The 22074-nt window shown below is 35.4% G+C and overlaps 1 protein-coding gene and 1 long non-coding RNA gene across 2 annotated transcripts; one reads left to right on the top strand and one right to left on the bottom strand.

The window, feature by feature from the left end:
• The first annotated feature begins 429 nt into the window (after positions 1-429).
• LOC110717194 (PLAT domain-containing protein 3-like) lies at positions 430-3804 on the top strand. The gene is made up of 2 exons (XM_021895842.1): positions 430-582; positions 3122-3804. The coding sequence occupies exons 1-2, from the start codon at positions 442-444 to the stop codon at positions 3560-3562; spliced, it is 582 nt and encodes a 193-aa protein (XP_021751534.1). The 5' UTR covers positions 430-441; the 3' UTR covers positions 3563-3804.
• A 16840-nt stretch (positions 3805-20644) lies between these two features.
• LOC110718359 lies at positions 20645-21614 on the bottom strand. Its single transcript, XR_002510900.1, has 2 exons — positions 21249-21614; positions 20645-21064 (listed from the first exon to the last, which is right to left on the bottom strand). It is a non-coding gene; the product is annotated as an uncharacterized LOC110718359 (long non-coding RNA).
• Positions 21615-22074: the final 460 nt, after the last annotated feature.

Here is a 22074-nt window from a genome sequence, read left to right as displayed (position 1 = left end):
AAAAAAAATTTACAAGTAACCCCTGGAAAAAAAACATATACAAGTAAACCCTGAAAAATACAAGTAACCCTGACAAAACTAGTAACCCCGTTATACGCGTGAATAGTAACCCCATTATATGCGTCTAAATCCGTTATTGCAACAGGCCACACGGTATAACCTGCTGCACTAAAAAGCTCTAAAATTTAAAAAGTACGAGTACATTGAAAAGTTTGAATAAACAAATCCGTACCAAAAAAAAAAAAGCATGAGTGTAATGAATTGTCATAGACTCATAGTACGTGCTTCCCATAATGTCATTTGCCGTACTTTTTTAATGTTTAAAATAAGGGATCTAATTAACAACTAACGATTAGAAGGCTTAAATTTAATTTATTCATTTTTTTTCCTTCTTTGTTTATGAAAGGATAAATATGCTTCCATGTTTCAATAATTAATTTGATGTATTATTATTATTTCATCCACCAAATTTCCACGAGAATTGTAGAAAGAATAAGGAAATCGCAAAAAATGGAAGCCAAGCTTCTATTATTCAGCACAATGTTGATCTTTGCCTGTGTCTCCTTTCCAGTCTATTCATGGGTAAGAATCAAAATTTTTGTTTGTTGTTAGATGATCATTCTCGTTTTTGTTCTTTTTCGATTGATTTAGTTGATCACGAGTTTAGCAAATACTCCGGCGTATAGTATTGTTTAGTTGACCTTTAACTGAAAATAACTCTCAAGAGTCATGAAAATAACTCGCTAGGTAGGAGACTTTAGTGTATGTGTTACTATTTCCGTTTCATATTATTTGCAATACCGATTAGGCATTTTTCCTCTTTATTTATGTCAAATCGTTGCAAATAATATGTAACGAGATAATATATATTTTGGTAGCAGTTAGATGTTTTGAAGATGGAATGGTAGCAATTAAGATGAAAGTCCGAATGTTTGACTGAAAAGTTTGTAGATTGGTCTTTGGCAAAATAGATTAATTACAGAGATTGTCGAAACATCCAATACCACAGGCAATCAATTAAACTACTCAATTTAAACCGGTTATATATTTTTTTTTTGAGGGAAAATTTAAACCGGTTATATTAATCAGTTATTATAGCTTAGCGGGCGATATATATTCATTTGTCTTGTTTCTTTATTTATTATTTTTTAATACTAGAACGGACTTGTTTTGAATCTTATTATTGAAATTTTCTCTATGGCGGATAAACGATGCTCCGTGCATCCGTTTTCTCTTAAAAAAGGCGGAATGAACATTCCGTTGTTCAGTAAAGAACATACATTTGTTTTGTAAAGAACATATAGCTATTTCATAAAGAACATCACATATAGATGTATTGTAATGAACATATAGTTGTTTTATAAAGAACATATGACTATTTTGTAAAAAAAAAACATCCAACTTCATGTTCTTTATATACATCTAAAGAACATCCGTAATATTAATTAAAAACATGATAATTAGAGGTGATCAACTTCGGCCCGATAAAAACCCGAAAAGCCCACTACATTTTTCGAGTTTTTTTGGACACGAGATATTATGTTAAGGCCCAGTCTGACCTGAATTTTTTATCACCTCTAATGATAATATAATGTAATGAACATTATTTTTATTCAATCACCATAATCTAAAGACAAAATTCAAAGAACATTCAAAATAAACAATTAACATATGTCACAAATAAAAGTACATTATTCTGACAATCAAAGAACATGAAGATAAAGAACATTATTTAACTAGACATTATGTTCTTTACAATTTTATAACATGTTCTTTGCACTTTAACTGAATGTTCTTTACATTTCTATACGATGTTCTTTACAATTTTATAATATGTTCTTTTCACTTAAACTAAATGTTCTTTATATTTCTATGCAATGTTTTTTCCGCTTTTTTTTGGAAGAGATGCATCATGTGGATCGTGCATCCACCTGCACGAACCATGCATTATCTTATTATTAATGTTGATGATTCAATTAGTGAATTGCTATTTGCCACAATGAAATTACTCAAGCTATAGTATTAAAAGACTTTTATGCCCCTTATAATTTTGAAAATTACTTAACAATCCAACCATTATTAACTACTAACTTTGTCTTAGCTCCACCACCCATACCACCACTCACCTTTGACTGGGCCACCACCACGACTCCACCTTGACCGGTCCACCACGACTCCACCTTGACCATCATACACCACAACTCCACCTTGAATGGTCCACCACATATAAAATGAGTCGACGACGGTCTCGGAGGCATTTGGTGGGGACGACAACCGTCGAGTCAAGTATATGTCGAACTTTTTTTTCAATTTTCGTTGTATCCGGTCGCATGTTATATGCGACTACACCGTGGTATAGTCGCATATAGCATGCGACTATGCCATGATACAGTCGCATGTTACATGCGACTACATGGTAGAGTCGCACGCTATATGCGACTGTACCGTGGCGTAGTCGCACGCTATATGCGACTCCACCACGGTGTAATCGCATGCTATATGCGACTATGTCGTGGTGGAGTCGCATATAGCACGCGACTATGGTTTTTGTGCGAAAATTAAAAAAAAAACTTACCGATGTTTTCCCCACATTTCTCGGCAAATGAACCCCCTTCCCACGCCGCGATTTCATTGTCGTCGGCCTCTTCCTTTTTCCGGTTGATTTGGTATGATAAGTGGTTGATTTGGTGTGATAGATAATGAGAAAATTGGATGATTCCGGCGACCTTAGGGTGCTGGTGGTGATGGTGTTTAATGTGATGGTGATTCCGGCAACCTTAGGGTGGTGGTGGTGGTGATGGTGTTTAGGGTGATGGTGGTGGAAGGAGTATGGTTGGTGAGAAAAATTGAATGATGTCAAACATGTAAGTTATAAGGGTAAATGAGTAATTTAATACCGCGCACTAAGTAATTCTATTGTGGCATTTAGTAACCCCCCGTAATTCAATCCAGTGGTGGATGAGATTTAAACCTATGACATTTGTATCACGTTGGCCTGGTTTAGTTAACCATCTCAACCATAAATTTAAAGTGATGGTTTAAGCCCGTGAATGTGTTTTTATACTCTATCAATTTACACATTTATCTAACCTAAAATACATAATTTGTTCAATTCTTTCAGGATTATGATGAATGCACCTACGTAATCTACGTGCAAACCGGCAATGCACAAACCGTAACAACGTATGCTAAAGTGAACCTTGAATTACGTGACAAATATTTCAATCGCTTTAACATCACAAACCTTCAATCTTGGGGGATTATGAGCAAATATCATTACTACTTTAGAAGTGGAAATTTGGATACATTTGCTGTGAAAGGCAATTGCTTAAGAGGCCCCCTTTGTAGCATGACATTAAGTCATGATAACACCGGCGTATCTCCCGGCTGGTACGTGGACTATGTTGAAGTTACCTCTATTGCACCAAGTCGGGGTTGTCGGAAGATTAATTTCCCGGTTAATGCGTGGTTGGCCGTCGATGAGCCACCGTTTGGTACCGCTAGTCGGGGTGTGTGTTTGTGTGATGAGATTATTAGAGATGATGTATATGCTCCTAGCTAGAAGATTTGATTCGGCCTCTAATTTGGTTATGCTACAATTATATAACTTGTAGTGCATTATTGCTTAGTTATTGATTGAGTTTTGCCCTTTGGCTTTAATTGGAATGTGTGATGAAAATGAGAAATGTGTTGTATGTATTGGGATATTTTTCTATTTAAGTAAGGGATAGGTCAAGTGGTTAGAGCTTCCCTCCCGATCCAATGAGGTTCTGGGATCGATTCTCACCCCCGCCCTTGTGGCTCTCTAAACACCAAAAAAAAAAAGATTAGCACATTAATTTTCATTGTTTGTAACTTTTTATGTTCATTTTAATTTGTCCTATTAGAGATAAATTAACAATCTATAAGCTTTCATTTAAGACGATCTTGTTAGATTCATCTTGTTGTATAGTTTCAAAATATGTAATATTAACTTTTTTTTTATACTACCTCCGTTAACTATTATTTGCAACAAAAGGGTATTATTTGTGAGATATAAAATATAACTTTGTTGCAAATTATAGTTAACGGAGGTAGTACTTTTCTCAATATATAATGCATTGTTAAAAGTATTAATGTTTTACCTAATGAGTTGAAATTATGAAAAAACAAATAAAACAAACAAAAAGGAATAAAGCCGGTGTTAATTTAACAATAATTTTGTAACCTTTAATGTATTTCATAACTCTCACTTTTAGTGTAGAACTAGTTTAAGTCCCGTGCAATGCACGGTTTTTACTTAGCATATTTATAAATTATAATGTTAATTTAACAATAATTAAAAATAATAAAATTTAATATTTTTAATTGAAACAATACTTGATATTCTTTTCCATTGGATTTTATATTATATTGATATCAAAAGTTATTTAAAAAAGAAGAAGCAATATTTAATGATTATAGGGTTTTATATAAGATTAAAATGTTATGTTAATTATAACCCGTGAAATGTACTTATGTACCCCATATATCCTTATTTTGTTGGCATGTTTTGACTGGCACAATGTTTTATAGCATACTTTGACGGTATAATGTTTTATACAAATTTAATTGAATATTTTTTTTTGTGACAATTAATAATCAAGGTTTTTTAATTTTTATTTTATAGTTATTGAATTGTAGTGTTATTTTTATAAATAAATCAACAATTCTAAAAAAAATATATATATATAAATAATAAATAAAAGGAAATGTAACAATCCCGGTTGGAGCAAAAAACCTTTCAAAGGAAAAAAAAAATATGATGTAGAATGATATGAACTATGGAAAACTGGAGTTTTACATTATTCCAATATTCCTTATATTATCTTATATGTAGTATATGTTTGTTTGATTTAGAAAAATACCTATTATAAAATATTATATATATGTCAAAACATTTTCATTGATTGAATGCATATAAAATATACTTTATATATAGTTGTCAAATTAAAAGTTAAATATTATAGGATATTATAAAATAATGTTCATAAATATTGTTAAAAAAAAGGAAAGTAAAAGTGGCGGGAATTTTTTTAATCAAAACATGACAAATGTCATATCAGATTCGCCTTTAGTATTATGTTATTGATTCCAATATTCCTTATATTACCTTATATGTAGTATATATATGTTTGTTTGATATAGAAAAATACCTATTATAAAATATTATATGTCAAAATATTTTCATTGATTGAATGCATATAGAATATATTTATATATAGTTGTCAAATGGAAAGTTAAATATTATAGGATATTATAAAATAATGTTCATAAATATTGTTAAAAAAAGGAAAGTAAAAGTGGCGGGATTTTTTTTTAATCAAAACATGACAAATGTCATATCAGATTCGCCTTTAGTATTATGTTATTGATGTTGGAGAAATTATTGAAATTATACCTCGTACAAACGAGTGTCGCAACTTGCAAGTAGAAACTCTTTTATGGGCACCATCTGCAGTCCTCATGTTGTAGCAGTTCTCAGATGCTCCCGTGGCGCATGGTAGTTCGTAGTGCATGACTGCTTTTTCTGACGTTGATAGTCATATGGATTCACAGGAGTTGGTGGGAGAAGTTAGTGATTCCAGTTTTCAGTTTTCCACTTTGCATTCAGGTGCCAAGTCTTCGGGTCAACCAGTTCACCAACAACATCTTTTTCTCATCCACGGTTTAGGAAAATAAGTTCTTTGATTATTCGAATTAGATCATCTATAGGTTGCCAGGTGGTTCATGTGGGTGCAAAGCGTGATGGCGGGCCTAGAGTGGACTTCAAGTACTCCGTCTTGGCTCAAACAAAGTTTGTTCGAAAGTGTTTTTGCTTAGTCTAGTTTGTTGGTTGTCTTTGTTTTCAGTTTTTCTTTAACAATGCTCATTGTACAAAAAAAAAAAAAAAAACCACTAAAAACACAAAAAACTTGCAAGTAGAGCTCTTCTAAGAAAATTTAACATCATAATAAGAAAAAAAAAGTATAAAACAGGTGGTAATTGAGTAATTTTTTGCAACCTTTTTTTTTTTTATATAAAATTAAATAAAGGATTTTTTTTGTAAATAACCACCCCAAAATTTACCCTGTATTGAATTTACCACCCATTTTTTCGAAATTAAAAATTACCACTCATTAATGTCAAAACCAGTAGATTTTACCACTCTTTTTCAATTCTGGCCAATTTTCTGACTAGTTCAGCCAGTTTTCCGACTTAGGGCCCACAAAATATAAAATCAAAATTATATTATAAAAAAAAAACCCAAATGACAGGGTAAAGTCGTATCCCCTAATCAAAAGTAATTCTTAAATCCTCTAACTAATGTAGATAGGGAAGTAGGGTCGAACTCCATAAGGAAACAAGTCTTTCTATTCCTAATTAACTAATATAATCTAGATTATGAAGTAACCAATATTTATATTTGAATAATAAACTAAACTATGAAGATTAAGAATAGGGAGAAAACAATAAAAAACAGGATCTAGGGCATAGGTTCACCAGTAAATAATATTCCAGGGTAGAATATAATAATCATTCATCAATGCATACATTAATCAGATTATAAAGGGCTTTCGCTACGTATTACAATCACACAATTAATTTACCGGTATTAAATCTCATCTTTCGAATATCGACTTAACCATTTATAAATTAACCCTGCCTATTGAAACTAGACCTAAACATTAATTCTCATCTGTCGAATCTCGAATCAATATTGTTAAACTCATGCATAAAAGATCTGCGCATATCTAGTCACAGAGCATTAAACCAATCAATAGGAAATTAATCTAGCATTGATAATTAACAACAATAAATTACCCCTTCATATTATTTATGGATCCCCATAAACCCTAGAAAGAAAACTATTCACACATAATAGAAACTAAACTAATCAAAGCAATAAAGCAAGACATGATTAAAGGAATAAAATAAACAACTAAGATTAAGAGAAGAGAAATCGTTACCAAAATAAATCTGGAATTAAGAGTAGATTAAGAACAAAGGTTTAAGAGAAAGAAATCTAAGAAAACAATTAAGAGAGTAAAGAAAGAAAAAGAGAGAGAGAGAGTAAAATCGTATTACGGAAGAGTATTTATACTCCGTACAAATCCTAAACTAAAACAAACTAAAACGACGCTAGTCGTCTCCTAATAAATACACGCGCCCGATCGGGCGAGGCACCGCCCGATCGGGCGCGCCTTTTTGCTTCCTCAATACAAATCTCGCGCCCGGCCGAGTGCGTCTATGGGCGCCAACCTTAGCTTCTCCCGCCCGGCCAGGCGCGCCTCCGGGCGCCAGCCTCTTTGGCCGGGCAGCTCACTTGGGCCACTATTTGGACTACGATTAGGCCTTAATTCTTCGGGCCAATCTGGGTTTCCTCTTTTGGTCTTGAATACTCGGTCCAAATGCCCCGATATCACCTATACCGAGCCCTTAATCACCGGTTCGATGGCTCTAACCGGCCCTGGGCTATAGAATTTGGTCGTGCTTTTCCAATGTTCGTGATTGCTCCAAAATATCTCGTGAAAATACTCCAAAAGCATAAATCCCTGCAAAAGTCAACCAAATCTACGAAAACACTAGAAAACACCAATTAGTAATAAAAGTGGCTCTAAAGAGCCAAAAACACTACTAATTACGACCAGGGGACGGGGGTAAAATATTATATAAAATAGACGCATCAAACTCCCCCAAGCCAATCCTTTGCTTGTCCCTAAGCAAAGATCTCATCAATGAATCAATAAATATGCTTCACCCCAAAAGTAAAAATCAAGCGCAAACGATCCAGGGTAAATAAAAATAAACACGCTTCAAAATCAACCAATCAAATCCATCTAATTACCAATCTTCCCTAACGATTGTCAAACAGAGCAAACCATAAGAGCATATAGAATTCAAGACTAGTGCTCACGCACTCAACTCTCATTTTTGTGGCGAGTAAAATATGTACTCGATCGCTCTCCATCCAACCCCTTTATGTGAATAATGCCCACCCATCTCACACTCTCGTGTGTATAAAACAATGAACGCTCAACCTACTAGTCGACTCGAAATATGTCAAATCATAACTTGCATTGATAAGCAACACTTTCACATTCATACAATTCTATGCACAAGGTTGGAAGGTCTTTAAAGCTTGTAATGTAAGGCTAGGGTAAAGGGTAGGATAAATTTGGGAATATGTGAGAGAAAAGCTATGCATTAAGGGAGCCAAATCCTATCAAAACCCATGATCAAAATAAATAATGATCAACATCTCCTACATAACCAACTCTAACATCAACCAAATATACTCCAATCATAATAAACAATCCCAACTCTTACATATCACTCATAAGATATAATAATTAAGAAGTGGAGTGAATAAACAAACTTTATTTCCAAACTTGAATTTTTTTATTGAAGCTCAATTATTTTTTTCTTTTGATCAACCTCCACCTAGAACATTTGAACATTGAACACTTTTCTTTTCTTTTGAAGTTCACTTATTTTTTTCAACATATTTTTTTTTCTTGAACTTCTCTTTTTTTCTTCACAACATCATGCTTTATTTTTTCAAGAAAATATAACTCTCAAACTCATCAAAAATAAACATGATCAAAAACAAAATAACTTCTCAAAACCCACCCAAATTGTGCAAATAATAAGCACACTACAAACTCCCTCACCTCACTCACTAATAGCTCCCCCAAGTCAAGCTTGAGACTAGTAATCAATGGGGCAAAATAGGCTTGTAATGTGGCTAATAAACAACAAAAAGTCAAGGCAACAACATGGGTAGCAAGAAGGGAACAAATGTATCTAAAATCATCTGGAGGCTACCTAAAAGAACAAATGTCTTCGTCCTCGTCAATGTGCATAATAATGAATCATATAAACATTACTGAAAGTTAAAAACCAATACTCAAAGTCATTGACATACCAGGAACTAACACACATTCCTTACCAAATCAACTAGTCAAGCACTATATTCACAAGTAGTTGGACAAAATTGACGCATGTTAAGGTTTCAAGGCAATTAAACATCAAATCATGATCAACTAATCAACAATGCTTATCATCAAATACCTAGAATCAAAATAATTTTCTCAAGTAAGGGGCACAGGAAAGCATAATTTACAATTCATTGGAACGTATTTTTGGATTTTTTATTTTTCAATTTTTTTTATTTTTTCATATATAAGAAAACAATAAAACTAACCTAGAAAGCAAGAAATCTAACTTAAGAAAACACACCAAAAATAAAAGAAAAGAGGAAGAGAAATATACCAAATCCAAAATCTCCCCCAAGCCAGAATCAGACAATGTCCTCATTGGCTCGGGAACTAGCCCAGCATAGCTAGTCCTGATCATCCTCATCAATCGAGCCGAAGCCCGCACCTCCATTGCCACCTGCACCACCTGCACCAGAAGAGCTACCACCAAAATAATCAGCATGAAAACTCCCCCCCGCCGGTCCGCCGAAAGGAATGTCCTGGCCGTACCCATAGAAGGAGGAATAGTCAGTACAAATACCATGGGCAGTGGGATCCCTATCGTATCCCTGGGGTGGAGGCTGAAACCAGTCAGGGTGAATAGCGTCGTCGGGAATGTTGCCCCGACGAGCATAATCATCATACATAGGGTAGAGAGCTCTACCCTGGTTCCTCTCCAGGTGCCCTAACCTATGGTTTATGGAGCCAACAATCCTCCTAATTAAGGTCAGTATGGGAATGCTCTATACGTCTTAAGGCCTGACCTATACTTTGAAGGTCCCAAACTAGGTCAGAGTCAACATGAGGGATGGAGTGAGACATGCGAGGTGGAGAGAATGCCACCTCGGGCTGAGGCTGGGGTGGTGGAACTGGTGGTGGTGGTGCCTCCCCCCTAGCGTTGGAAACTAAAGTATCATATGTGTAAGATGGTTGCCCTGGGGGAAAGGCAATCAAGTCAGGACTGGGTAGGGGAAAGATGGGCAAAGGGTGCTCGCTCCCAGTCCTAATACACCAAAAGGGTGTCTGCTCGCTATCCGGTCATACCCACCCTAACTCCTCAAAATACCTAGCAGTCATATAGGTATCTGGTCCACAGTTGGTCAGTTGGTGGGGTCCATCCACTACAAAACCGGCCTTTTTCACTGCTATTCGAGTGATAAGGCCTCCTAAACGGATGGGGGTTTTTGATGTGGTGCTGGCCGTGGCATGCCTACTCAAATGGTGAACAATAAACCTACCTATGTTCAATTTTCCGAACCCATACACATAGTGTCCTATGACATCTAGGTCGTTAGATTGGGCATTGTGGGGCTCGTTCCTACCTAAAAAACACAAACCCGCAAATCTTTGCCAGATTTTTGGGACAGGGTGGTGAATAGGTTTGGTACTAGCATGTTGGGGGTCGGGAGTAGGCAAACCAGTCAAAGCATGATATATGTCACCCATTTTATAGTCCGCATGCCATTGGTAAGATAGTTTAGAATTTAATTCAAATAATTTACAAAATTCTATAAAAGTTAAACTAATATTTCTATTGTTCAACCTAAAAAATAAATTTGGCCCATTTCTACTACTAACAACATGTAAAGAAGACAAGCATTCATAAGTAAGTTCTCGGAATGTAGGATAGTGCATATCAACAAATTTTCTCATGCCAATGTCATTTAAAAATCATTTTACAAAATCATACAAACCAAATGATTCTAGAGTAGGGCGGTGTAACCACTGAGAAGGAATTACCTCACGACCGATTAAGTGTTCTAGCCGCTCCTTTTGCTCTCGGCTAGCAATACGGATCGTCGGCCAGTACGGAAGTTGCAAATCCGGGTCGTATTCCTCCCTCAAACTGGAGCTCCTACCGAAAATGGACCTAGCCCTCTTTGAAGCCATGGTAGAAAATGGGTTTGAAAATTAATTTGAATAAAATCTGAAAATTTTTATTTGGAAATGTAGAGGATGAAGAGGGGATTACATATATGTAAAAAGTTTTGAATTTGGGTAAGAAATAAAGAAGAAATCTTAGAGAGAAGGTAGAGAGAATTTGAGTTTTAGAGAGATAAAGTAATGGAGGAAAGAATGAAATGAGAAAACCGAAGGAAGAAGAAGAAAAGGGGCGTCGGGTATTTCGCGCCCGGTCGGGCAATCTGATTTTTAATTTTTGTTGAGCTCTCGCGCCCGGTCGAGCGGCATTCGCCCGATCGGGCGATCTGATGTACCCGATTTCGTATACTCTCGCGCCCGGTCGGGCGCCCTTCGCCTGATCGGGCGATCTGATGATGTAATTTTCGCCTCTTCTTGCGCCCGGTCAGGCGAGCTTTACCTGATCGGGCGGACAAAATTGTCCGTATACGACGAATTTCGCGCCCGTTCAGGCGCCCCTCGCCTGGTCGGGAGAGAATACTCGAATTAAGAACCTAGCTCTCGCGCCCGGTCGGGCGGCATTCGCCTGGTCGGGCCCGAGGCTAATTGACGATTTTCACTTGTTTTCTTCTTTTCTTCAATTTTTTTTGCTAACTCTTTTCCTTCAAACCTGTATAAGCACTCATAAAACTCATTAAATTCCCTCACCTCTCCTCTCTCAAGAAAAAGGAAAGAAAAACTAGTCTAAAAAAAAACATTAAAAATACGGGTTGCCTCCCGAAAAGCGCTGGTTTATCTAGGTCCCGCACGACCTTCTTACCAAGTATAACAGCTAGGACCCTTGGCCTAACGCTAGATCGGGCGTTTCTTACCCGGTTTAGCGGTGTTTAGGCTGCGATGCGACTTCCTGACATACCCTGTGGGACACCAATTCACCTTATGGGGTGGATCCTCCTTGACTTGGGTAAGGGGTTCTTCAATGCTACGCATCAAAGATCCTTCTTTGATCGAGGATTGCCTCAAATTGTCATTGCATTCAACACTTGTGACTCGATCTGGCGGAACACTTACCGTAGGCTCAAATCGCACAACTTGCTTGATCGGTTCCACCTTTTCATCCTCGAAACCAAGACCAACAGTGTAAAGTGCTCTTTCTATTGCATCGACTTCCTTCTGCCATTTGTCTATCTCATCTGAAAGGGGTGCAACACAAGATACCGCCTCCAAGGGATCTTTTTCAAGAGCTTGGGGCTTGTTAGAATAATTCTCAACCACATTAACACTAAAACATTTCTCCTCAGTCATGGAGATTTTAGGGGAATTATTCAGATTAAAAACAATTTTATCATCCCCTACTGATAGTGTTAACTTACCACTTCTCACATCTATGATTGCTCCTGCAGTGTTAAGGAATGGTCTACCCAAATAATTGGGGTTTGCATATCCTCAGCCATATCAAGAACAACAAAATCAACAGGTATATAAAATTTACCTACTCTGACGGGGACATCCTCTAAAACACCTAAGGGGTATTTGAAAGAACGGTCGGCCATTTGTAGAGTTATATTGGTAGCTTTTAATTTACCCATATTTAACTTGGAACACACAGATAATGGCATGACGCTAACGCTAGCACCCAAATCACACAATGCATTATTAATCATTAGATTTCCTATATGACAAGGGATAGAAAGACTACCCGGATCTTTTAATTTAGGTGGAGACTTATTTTAAAGTACGGCACTACACTCTGCAGTGAAAGCTACTGTCTCTACCTCACTAATAGACCTTTTCCTTGTCAATATTTCGTTCGTAAATTTTTCATATGAAGGAATTTGTGTGATTAATTCAGTGAAGGGAACTGTTACCTTTAAATATTTTACCATCTCCAGGAACTTACCAAACTGTTTATCCAAATTTGTCTTCAATTGACGATTGGGGAATGGAAGTTTGATAATTGGCTTTGGAGTATTATTGCTCTTGTCTGTAGTAGCCACCTTCTCTGGAGTCGTACCCTACAATGTAGAATTAGATATGTTAGTACTATCCTTTAGCCCTGCAGGGCCATTAACTACATTGTTTGGTTTAACGGAATCAAGATTAGCATTATTTAATAAAACAGGTTCATCAACTCTGGGCATAGGGGGCCCTTCATAGTTTGAACCACTCCTTTGAGTAATTGAAAATGCTTGATCCGTAGGCCTGGTCGGCTGTGCCGGTAGAGCTCCCTGTTGGTGGGCTTGTAGAGTAGCGGAAAGTTGCGCAATTTGATTATCTACAATTTTATTATGTGCTAGAATTTGATCATTTGTCGCATCTCTACTCTCCATGTGCTTTTGCATATTAACCAACATTGCTCTACTTTCCACCAGAGAAGGATCAGAAGATGAGGAGGGTTGTTGTGGTTGGTTCTTCTGGCCAGCATTGGGATGATAATATTTCTGCTGTTGTTGCTGTGGCGCCTGTGGTTCTTGTGGTTGTGGATTTTGAACATTAGTACTCTGGTAGGAAAGGTACGGATGATTCCAATACCCAGGATTGTAGGTGTTGGAGTATGGGTTATTCTGCCTATAGGCTTGAAAGGCATTAACTTGATCCACGAAACTCTTGCAATCTTGTTCCCAATGACCTATAATACCATAATTTTCACAGAAAGCCTCATTAGAATTATTATTAATCGCAGAAACATTAGCTACATTAGCAGTGCTCAGATTATCTAATTTTTGGCATATAGAGGTCAGTTGAGCTTGTAAAAAGGATACAGAGTCAGCACTATGTTTCCCCTTGTTAGCAAATCCTCTAGGATTCCCATATTGGGAATTGTGTATCGCCATGTCTTCAATAACCTGACCTGCATCTTCAACATCAAGATTCATAAATCTCCCACTAGCTGCAGAATCTAAAATTATTCGAGAAGAATTTCCAAGGCCATTATAAAAGGCTTGGATTAACTGCCATTGTGCTAAATTATGGTGGGGGCAGTCTCTTTGTAGATCCTTGAACCTCTCCCAAGCCTCATATAAAGATTCATCGGCTTCTTGGGCAAAGTTCTGAATCGCACTCTGTAGTACGGATGTTCTCTCTGCAGGATAATACTTATTATAAAAGTTCAAACCAAGAGTTTCCCAGTCAGTTATACCAAGTGCATTTCAATTTAAGCCATTAAACCACAATTTAGCTTTTCCAGTTAAAGAGAAGGGAAAGAGAATCTCCCTGATTTGGTCTTGACTGACCCCGGCTTGCCTGATGGTATTGCAATATTGACAATAGTCGGCAATGTGAAGATTTGGGTCTTCACCCTTGGCTCCACTGAATTGCTTCCTCTCTATCATCATTATAAATTGAGGTTTAATTTCGAATTGAACCCCATCAAGAGCCGGAGTGGGGGTGAGATGTGGAAAATCTGTAAGCTTTGGTTGTGAATAATCACTAAACTTCTTTGGAACCGCCATCTCTGATTCTGCGTCTGATGATACCTCTGAATCGCTAGAACCAGTCGGAGGATCGCGGTGATTATTATTATTATCACCAGAATCCGCCAGGATTTGCTTGTAGAGATTTTTCTGTCTATGGAAGGAACGTTCGATCTCAGGATCGAATGGGATGTACCCTGATCTGGAACACCTGGTCATAAACAAAAACTAGAAGCAAATATGAGATTTGCCTCAGAAAACAAACGCTCTCTGAGACAAAAAGAAAATAATCTAGACTACAAAAATAATCAGAAATAAAAATAAAACCGTTTCCCCGGCAACGACGCCAAATTTCGACAGGGTAAAGTTGTATCCCCTAATCAAAAGTAATTCCTAAATCCTCTAACTAATGTAGATAGAGAAGTTGGGTCGAACTCCACAGGGAAACAAGTCTTTCTATTCCTAATTAACTAATATAATCCAGATTATGAAGTAACCAATATTTATATTTGAATAATATACTAAACTACGAAGATTAAGAATAGGGAGAAAACAATGAAAAACAGGATCTAGGGCATAGGTTCACCAGTAAATAATATTCCAGGGTAGAATATAATAATCATTCATCAATGCATACATTAATCAGATTATAAAGGGCTTTCGCTACGTATTACAATCACACAATTAATTTACCGGTATTAAATCTCATCTTTCGAATCTCGACTTAACCATTTATAAATGAACCTGCCTATTAAAACTAGACCTAAACATTAATTCTCATCTGTCGAATCTCAAATCAATATTGTTAAACTCATGCATAAAAGATCTGCGCATATCTAGTCACAGAGCATTAAACCAATCAATAGGAAATTAATCTAGCATTGATAATTAACAACAATAAATTACCCCTTCATATTATTTATGGATCCCCATAAACCCTAGAAAGAAAACTATTCACACATAATAGAAACTAAACTAATCAAAGCAATAAAGCAAGACATGATTAAAGGAATAAAATAAACAACTAAGATTAAGAGAAGAGAAATCGTTACCAAAATAAATCTGGAATTAAGAGTAGATTAAGAACAAAGGTTTAAGAGAAAGAAATCTAAGAAAACAATTAAGAGAGTAAAGAAAGAAAAAGAGAGAGAGAGTAAAATCGTATTACGGAGGAGTATTTATATTCCGTACAAATCCTAAACTAAAACAAACTAAAATGACGCTAATCGTCTCCTAATAAATACACGCGCCCGATCGAGCGAGGCACCACCCGATCGGGCGCGCCTTTTTGCTTCCTCAATACAAATCTCGCGCCCGGCCGGGTGCGTCTTCGGGCGCGAACCTTAGCTTCTCCCGCCCGGCCAGGCGCGCCTCCGGGCGCCAGCCTCTTTGGCCGGGCGGCTCACTTGGGCCACTATTTGGACTACGATTAGGCCCCAATTCTTCGGGCCAATCTGGGTTTCCTCTTTCGGTCTTGAATACTTGATCCAAATGCCCCAGTATCACCTATACCGAGCCCTTAATCACCGGTTCGATGGCTCTAACCGGCCCTGGGCTATAGAATCTGGTCGTGCTTCTCCAATGTTCGTGATTGCTCCAAAATATCTCGTGAAAATACTCCAAAAGCATAAATCCCTGCAAAAGTCAACCAAATCTACGAAAACACTAGAAAACACCAATTAGTAATAAAAGTGGCTCTAAAGAGCCAAAAACACTACTAATTACGACCAAGGGACGGGGGTAAAATACAATATAAAATAGGAGCATCACCAAACCCACCACTACCACCTCTGGAAGGCGACAGCTCTGCCACCTCCAACACCCCTCCCCTTCCCCGTTTCCATTTTCGGTATACATAATTCCTGCTATTTCCTCCACTCCTCAATCTCACCACCACCACAACTCACCTCTTAATCTCATATATAGTTCTATCCATAGTTACCACTGTCAACCCATATTCTAGAATTATCAGCCAACTCTCTAAATCTCCTCCTCTTCAATCAATTACAAGCTACTCACTTGAAAATTTTAGAAGTTTGTACATGCTTTAAATCCATTGTTGGTTGAATTAATTCAACAATCTTATCAAGCCAACAAATAAAAACCATAAAAACAGAAAATTAAATTTAAAAACAAATTGAAGAGTGCAATCAACCTTGAAATGAGCAGAGGAAGCGGCAACGTGAAGGTTTCATGAGGAAACGGCGATATGGGTAGGGGTATTTTGAGGAAGTGACGAAGTGGGTGGGGTTTGGTGGTGAATAGGCGATGTGGGTAGGGGTTAGGGATGGAGGCTAGGTGGGGCTTGGTAAGGTTTGCCGGCAGGAGTGGTGGTTGGTTCGGGTGAGGGTGGTGTGTCAGGTCGTTGATTTGGGTGGAGTGGCAGAAGATGGGAGAGCTGCCAAGGGCTGGGTTAAGGGGATTTTTTTTATTTTGATTTTTTTTGAGCAATAATGTAGTGACACGTGTACCCTAAGTCATAAAACTGGTCGGAATGGGAAAAGGGTGGTGAAATCTACAGGTTTTGACATTAATGGGTGGTAATTTTTAATTTCGAAAAAAACGGGTGGTAAATTCAATACAGGGTACATTTTGGGGTGGTTATTTACAAAAAATCCTTTAAAAAAATTAGATATTAGAATTTCAGATCTACTAATTAATTCAGTATCACGATCGCAAGTTTGCAACAACCACCACCGCCCGAAGTCCATCACAGGCTCACAGCTACCACAACCTGTCTTCTCGTCGATCAATCACGGAGGCTTTCCTCTTCTTCCTATCGCCTATTCTTGTCCATCCTTTCTCAATCGCCATGACCTAACGCTCCTATTTCCCCCTTAGAATAATGCTCTTATTTTCCCCTCGATCTTCCTCTTCGACTCTTTGATTGTTGTTATAATAGATTGTTGTTAATTATAGCTATAAGTTTAATTTTATGTAGGAGCAAATAATTAAAAAAAAAAGTATTTTTGTTATAATAGATTGTTGTTAAATATACATGTATATAATTGAACATTAAATATCCAATTTCATGAATATGATTTAATCTTTTTAATAAAACGTTGTAGATATAAGACGTACCATAAATAGGGAAAAAAATTGCTGAAAAATTAAACTGAGTAACCCTATAACACTAATACTATAAAGTAACCCTTTTAACATTGACCAAGTAACCCCCATTACACAAAGTCTTATATGTGGCTAGTCGCACTGTGTGCTAGAGGTTACTTCGTCAGTGTAATAGGAAAAAAAAAGTATACCCTATTACATTGACGAAGTAACCTCTGTCCTCTGGCACACGTTTCGACTAGCCACATACGTTAAAAATATTCTATTATCAATTATGTTCTTCAAGGCATACGTAAAAGTATTTTTTGGGTTTCAATAATACCAAGAATATTTGTTCTTTTTACTTTAATAGTATGTTCTTATACTTTCATGTTCATGTTATTTTGTTCTTGTTTTTTTTATTTTATATATTTTTTTCTTTTTTGAGAAATAGAGAGTATTGTACGTAGGCATGTTTATATGGTTTAACCCTTATATTATTATTTTGTTATCCACATATTTATGATTTATATAACTTTTTTTTTTCTTTTTTGTATTCAGGGTTACCGAGGTTGATGAGAAGTTTTTGGGACAATGATGGACGTTTAAATCTGAAGAGCATCTATAATATTGAAAGGACATCCATGTTATTAATAAAGAACATGATACTATCATGTAATGAAGAATACGTTAATTAACCACTATAATAAAAAAACAAATTTTAAATAATAATCAACAACAAACGATGTACATTATGGGATAGTAAAAGTACATTACGATTACAATTGATGAACATGCATATTTAAAATAGTTTACCAAAAGATCGAATAAAAAACATACAAGATATGAATAACGAACATGCAAAAATAATACTCTATATTATTATTAACTAATTATACATTACAATAATATAAAACATCCTATTTTCCGATAAAGAACATTATTAAATTATCATATGAACATTACAAGAGATGCACATGATCATAATTTAGGCGACCTTTACAAGATCTAATAAACTAATTAAATATAAAGAAGGATTTTTAAGTGAAATATATGAAGGTTTTTTTTTTTTTTTTTTTTTTTTTATTTTTTTGAAAATATAGGGATTCAATTTTTTTTAGTGAAAAAAACCCTTTTCCAGTGCAAATTTGAACGTTATGTTTTGGAAAAGATTTAGGCCTTATTTGGTAAAGAGCTTTTTGAAAAGCTTTTAGCTTATTGAGCAATATTAGAGGTTTGACCAATTTAAAAAGCTAATTTGGGTGTTTGGTAAATAACTTATTAAAAGAACTTTTTGGTTCCAAAAAACTCTTTTTGAAAAAGCTCATTTTAAGAGCTTTTTACAATTAGCTTATTGAAGAATTAGCTTTTTGGGTATTAAATACATTGAAACAGCTAACAACAAACATCTATTTACCAAAAACTTTTACACAATCAGCTATTTACAACTAGCTAGTCAAATAAGCTAATATAACCAGCTAGTCAAACCAGTTAATATAATCAGCTATATCAATCAGCTAAAAGTTAATTACCAAACAGGGCCTAAATTTTTTTTTAAGATAAAAATAATATGAAAAGAGAGAAAAAATGAATTTGGAAAAGCCAAATATTTTGAAAAGATATGACAGCTAATATGTGGGTAATTAAAGATCAATTGATAGTTATCTTTTCCTAAATTAAATTAATGTCTCGTACTTTGTATCTATACCTGATGTTCTTTTTGCCTTTCACTTCTCTAATAAGCACGTGTATTATTCATTTGGGCCTGTCACCCCAGGTGCGCATTGAACTTTAAGAGGTTCTTCTCAAAACAATCCCTAACATATTTTTTTACTAATTTGACCTGTTAATATTGACACGTGTCTTGTTTTCATTAGCTGTAAATAAAAAAAAAAGCCTCGACCACTCTAAATCAAACATCTATCCCTCCTGTTACACCTTACACCATCTTCATGTTATTATTATTTTTTTTTAAAAAAAAACGGATTACAAAAAATTCAACACCTGACAATTGCAAATGGTACATTTTACTCTTGTCATTATAAGCCAATGAGGCAATGACTATTTTAAGATGGACACCCCCAAAGTTGGGATTGCCATGTGAAGAAGAATGTCCATATTTGGGATTGTTAACGTCAATTTTTTCCATTTTTCTTTTATGGTCTACTATCAACTGTTGTACTCTAACAAATTATAGAGATAATATGATTGAATGACTGGTTTATTATTCATCAATAGGTAGAGTATTAATATAAAATATAAACTTATAAGATAGGAAACAATATTCCTAAAAGATATACTTCCATAATCATAGATCTTAAAGATACATTATCTAAATAATATCTTAACATAAAATAAACCTAATATATTATTCCCTTAATGATATCTACAAAAAATATATCATACATATATTTTTTTGTAAGAAATTTATGGACCTAAATACAATAATAATGTATGTGGACTATACAGTGATGATTGTCTATGTACGCTGTCATGTAGTTTAGCCCAAAATTCAAGTGATCCATTAAAGTAATTATAATTATTGGGCTTGTTACGTCTTTTATAAAGTATGGGTTTAGTTTTATGTGTAGAGACCGTTAGACCTTTTCTAATGCATGATGGGCGGATTAGGGAAGGGGGTCTATATATATAAATAGACATCTAGGGTTATGGTCCCTAGTAGTACATACAATAGACTCTCAGTTATATCCCATCAATAGAGAGAAACCCTAGAGTGTGTATCTACTAGAAGACGCATAATCAAGAAGGGATTCAATTAATTGTCATGGAATCAGGTACGCTTTCGCAATTATGTTTTACCGATTAATTTGATAGGAAGATTAAGTATATTGTTGAATTAATCCTAACAAGTGGTATCAGAGCCTCCTTCATATTGGATTAGTCGGTTAATTTCATTCCGTTAATTTTGGTTTAATCAATCGTTTGATTGGATATGAATTTTCATGAAACTATTGAGTCTTGATATTAATTAATTCATGTGGCTGTTATTCTGTGTATTTTGTTGAAACGAAGTATTGTATGTGTTAATCAGTGGCGGAGCCAGGATTTACAAATTGGGGGGACGGATTATGGATATAATATAATTAGACAAAAATCTTAACCAAAAAAAAAAAACAGGAACATTAATCTCATTCCAACTACTTGATCATCTACCTATCATCTTAGCATAAATGTGAATTAAACTAAAGTAAACTCAATACACAAATTCAGATTAACAACCTATACATTCGAATTTTACTACAAGTCATTTTGCAAACAATCAAAAATACCTAAAATTTCTATAAATTTAAACAAAAAATTAAAAATCAAAGCATCCCTCAAAAATACGATAAACCCATATCAAATTAACAAACACCCAAAAAAAATTAGGTTATTAGGGTTTATAGAAAACAAACTTTTAGAAGATCTGAGGGTTTTGAGAACAGCCTTGTAACCAAGAGTGTGCTTTCCACTCTTCATAACAAGAGCCAATCTGTTGTTGATGCTCTCATGAGTCTTCTTTTGCAATTCAACCCAACATTCAAGTTTCAAATCTTAAGAGAAATACTAGGCAATGCAGATTTAAAATGTTGCTCTAGACATGATAATATATTAAAACCCGGGTACAAAACTCAATATTGATGAAAAAATTATTAAAAACTATGCAGTATATATAATGACAAACATGCAGTAAATATACCTACATAAACCTCTTATTTCTCGATCTCTTTCTTTATGATGGGAAATTCTTCAAATGATGCTTAACTGATGAAATTCACAAAAATAACAAATCAGTCTTTTCTTTTAGAGAACCCCATATTAATCTACAAAAATGTTATAATTTTAATTTTTTGGGTACATTTACCGATTTTCAGTAAATTAGATGGGTTCGTTGACAAATTAAAAGGGCAAATTCAGCGAAACACGAATTTTGAGCAGAGAACTTTACCTAATTGCGAGGATGAAAGCTTCGGCACATTATATGGTTCGCTGATTGAAATTCGACATACCTATTTCACCAAATTGGAACGAATTTGTAGTTTAGGGTTTTTCAAGCAAAATTTCGACATTGATATTGACAGAACTATTTCACCAAAATTTCGAAATTAATATTGATATACCTGTTTCACCTGAGAAGCTGATTCATTGCAGAATGGAAGGCTCAGAAGCCGCTTCAATGGAGAATTTAAAGTACGGCTTCAATGAATAATTCAAGGTACGACTTTATGGAGAGGAGGGAGGAGCGAGGTTGAAGAAGAGAAATGAACGAGCGTCGAGCGGCTTGCAGAAGAGAAATGAACGGGCCACCTTTTTTTTTTTTTTTCTTTTTTTCTTTTTTTCTTTTCTTTTTTATTTAATTTTTTTTTTTGAAAATGGGGGGACAAGTGTCCCCACTCGTCCCCTTCTAGCTCCGCCCCTGGTGTTAATGGAGTATTTTCGTTTCGGCTAATTCGTTGTATATGAATAATAATTTTGGATTTGATCGTATTTTTGCCATACGGTTAATCGAGGGTGAAAGTTGTTTAAGTGTTTTGCGATCTTCGGTTTTTTTTTTCCGGCTATTTTGTCTCATATGTTGATTGATTTCGTTTGAAAGAGTAATTGTTAGTGTTTATTTTCTTACACTTAGATTATTCATCAAAACATTTATAATCATGTATGTTTTACATGCTCCTGCTTCCATGACTTGTCATATATATTGTAGTATCAAATTCTATTCTTAAATTGAATGCTAGTACTTGTCGCAACTTTCTTGATTTCGATGGTGATCATGA

Source organism: Chenopodium quinoa, unplaced genomic scaffold (assembly GCF_001683475.1).
Source record: "Chenopodium quinoa cultivar QQ74 unplaced genomic scaffold, ASM168347v1, whole genome shotgun sequence".
Taxonomy (NCBI): Eukaryota; Viridiplantae; Streptophyta; class Magnoliopsida; order Caryophyllales; family Amaranthaceae; genus Chenopodium; species Chenopodium quinoa.
This window is presented reverse-complemented; position numbering and strand designations above follow the sequence as displayed.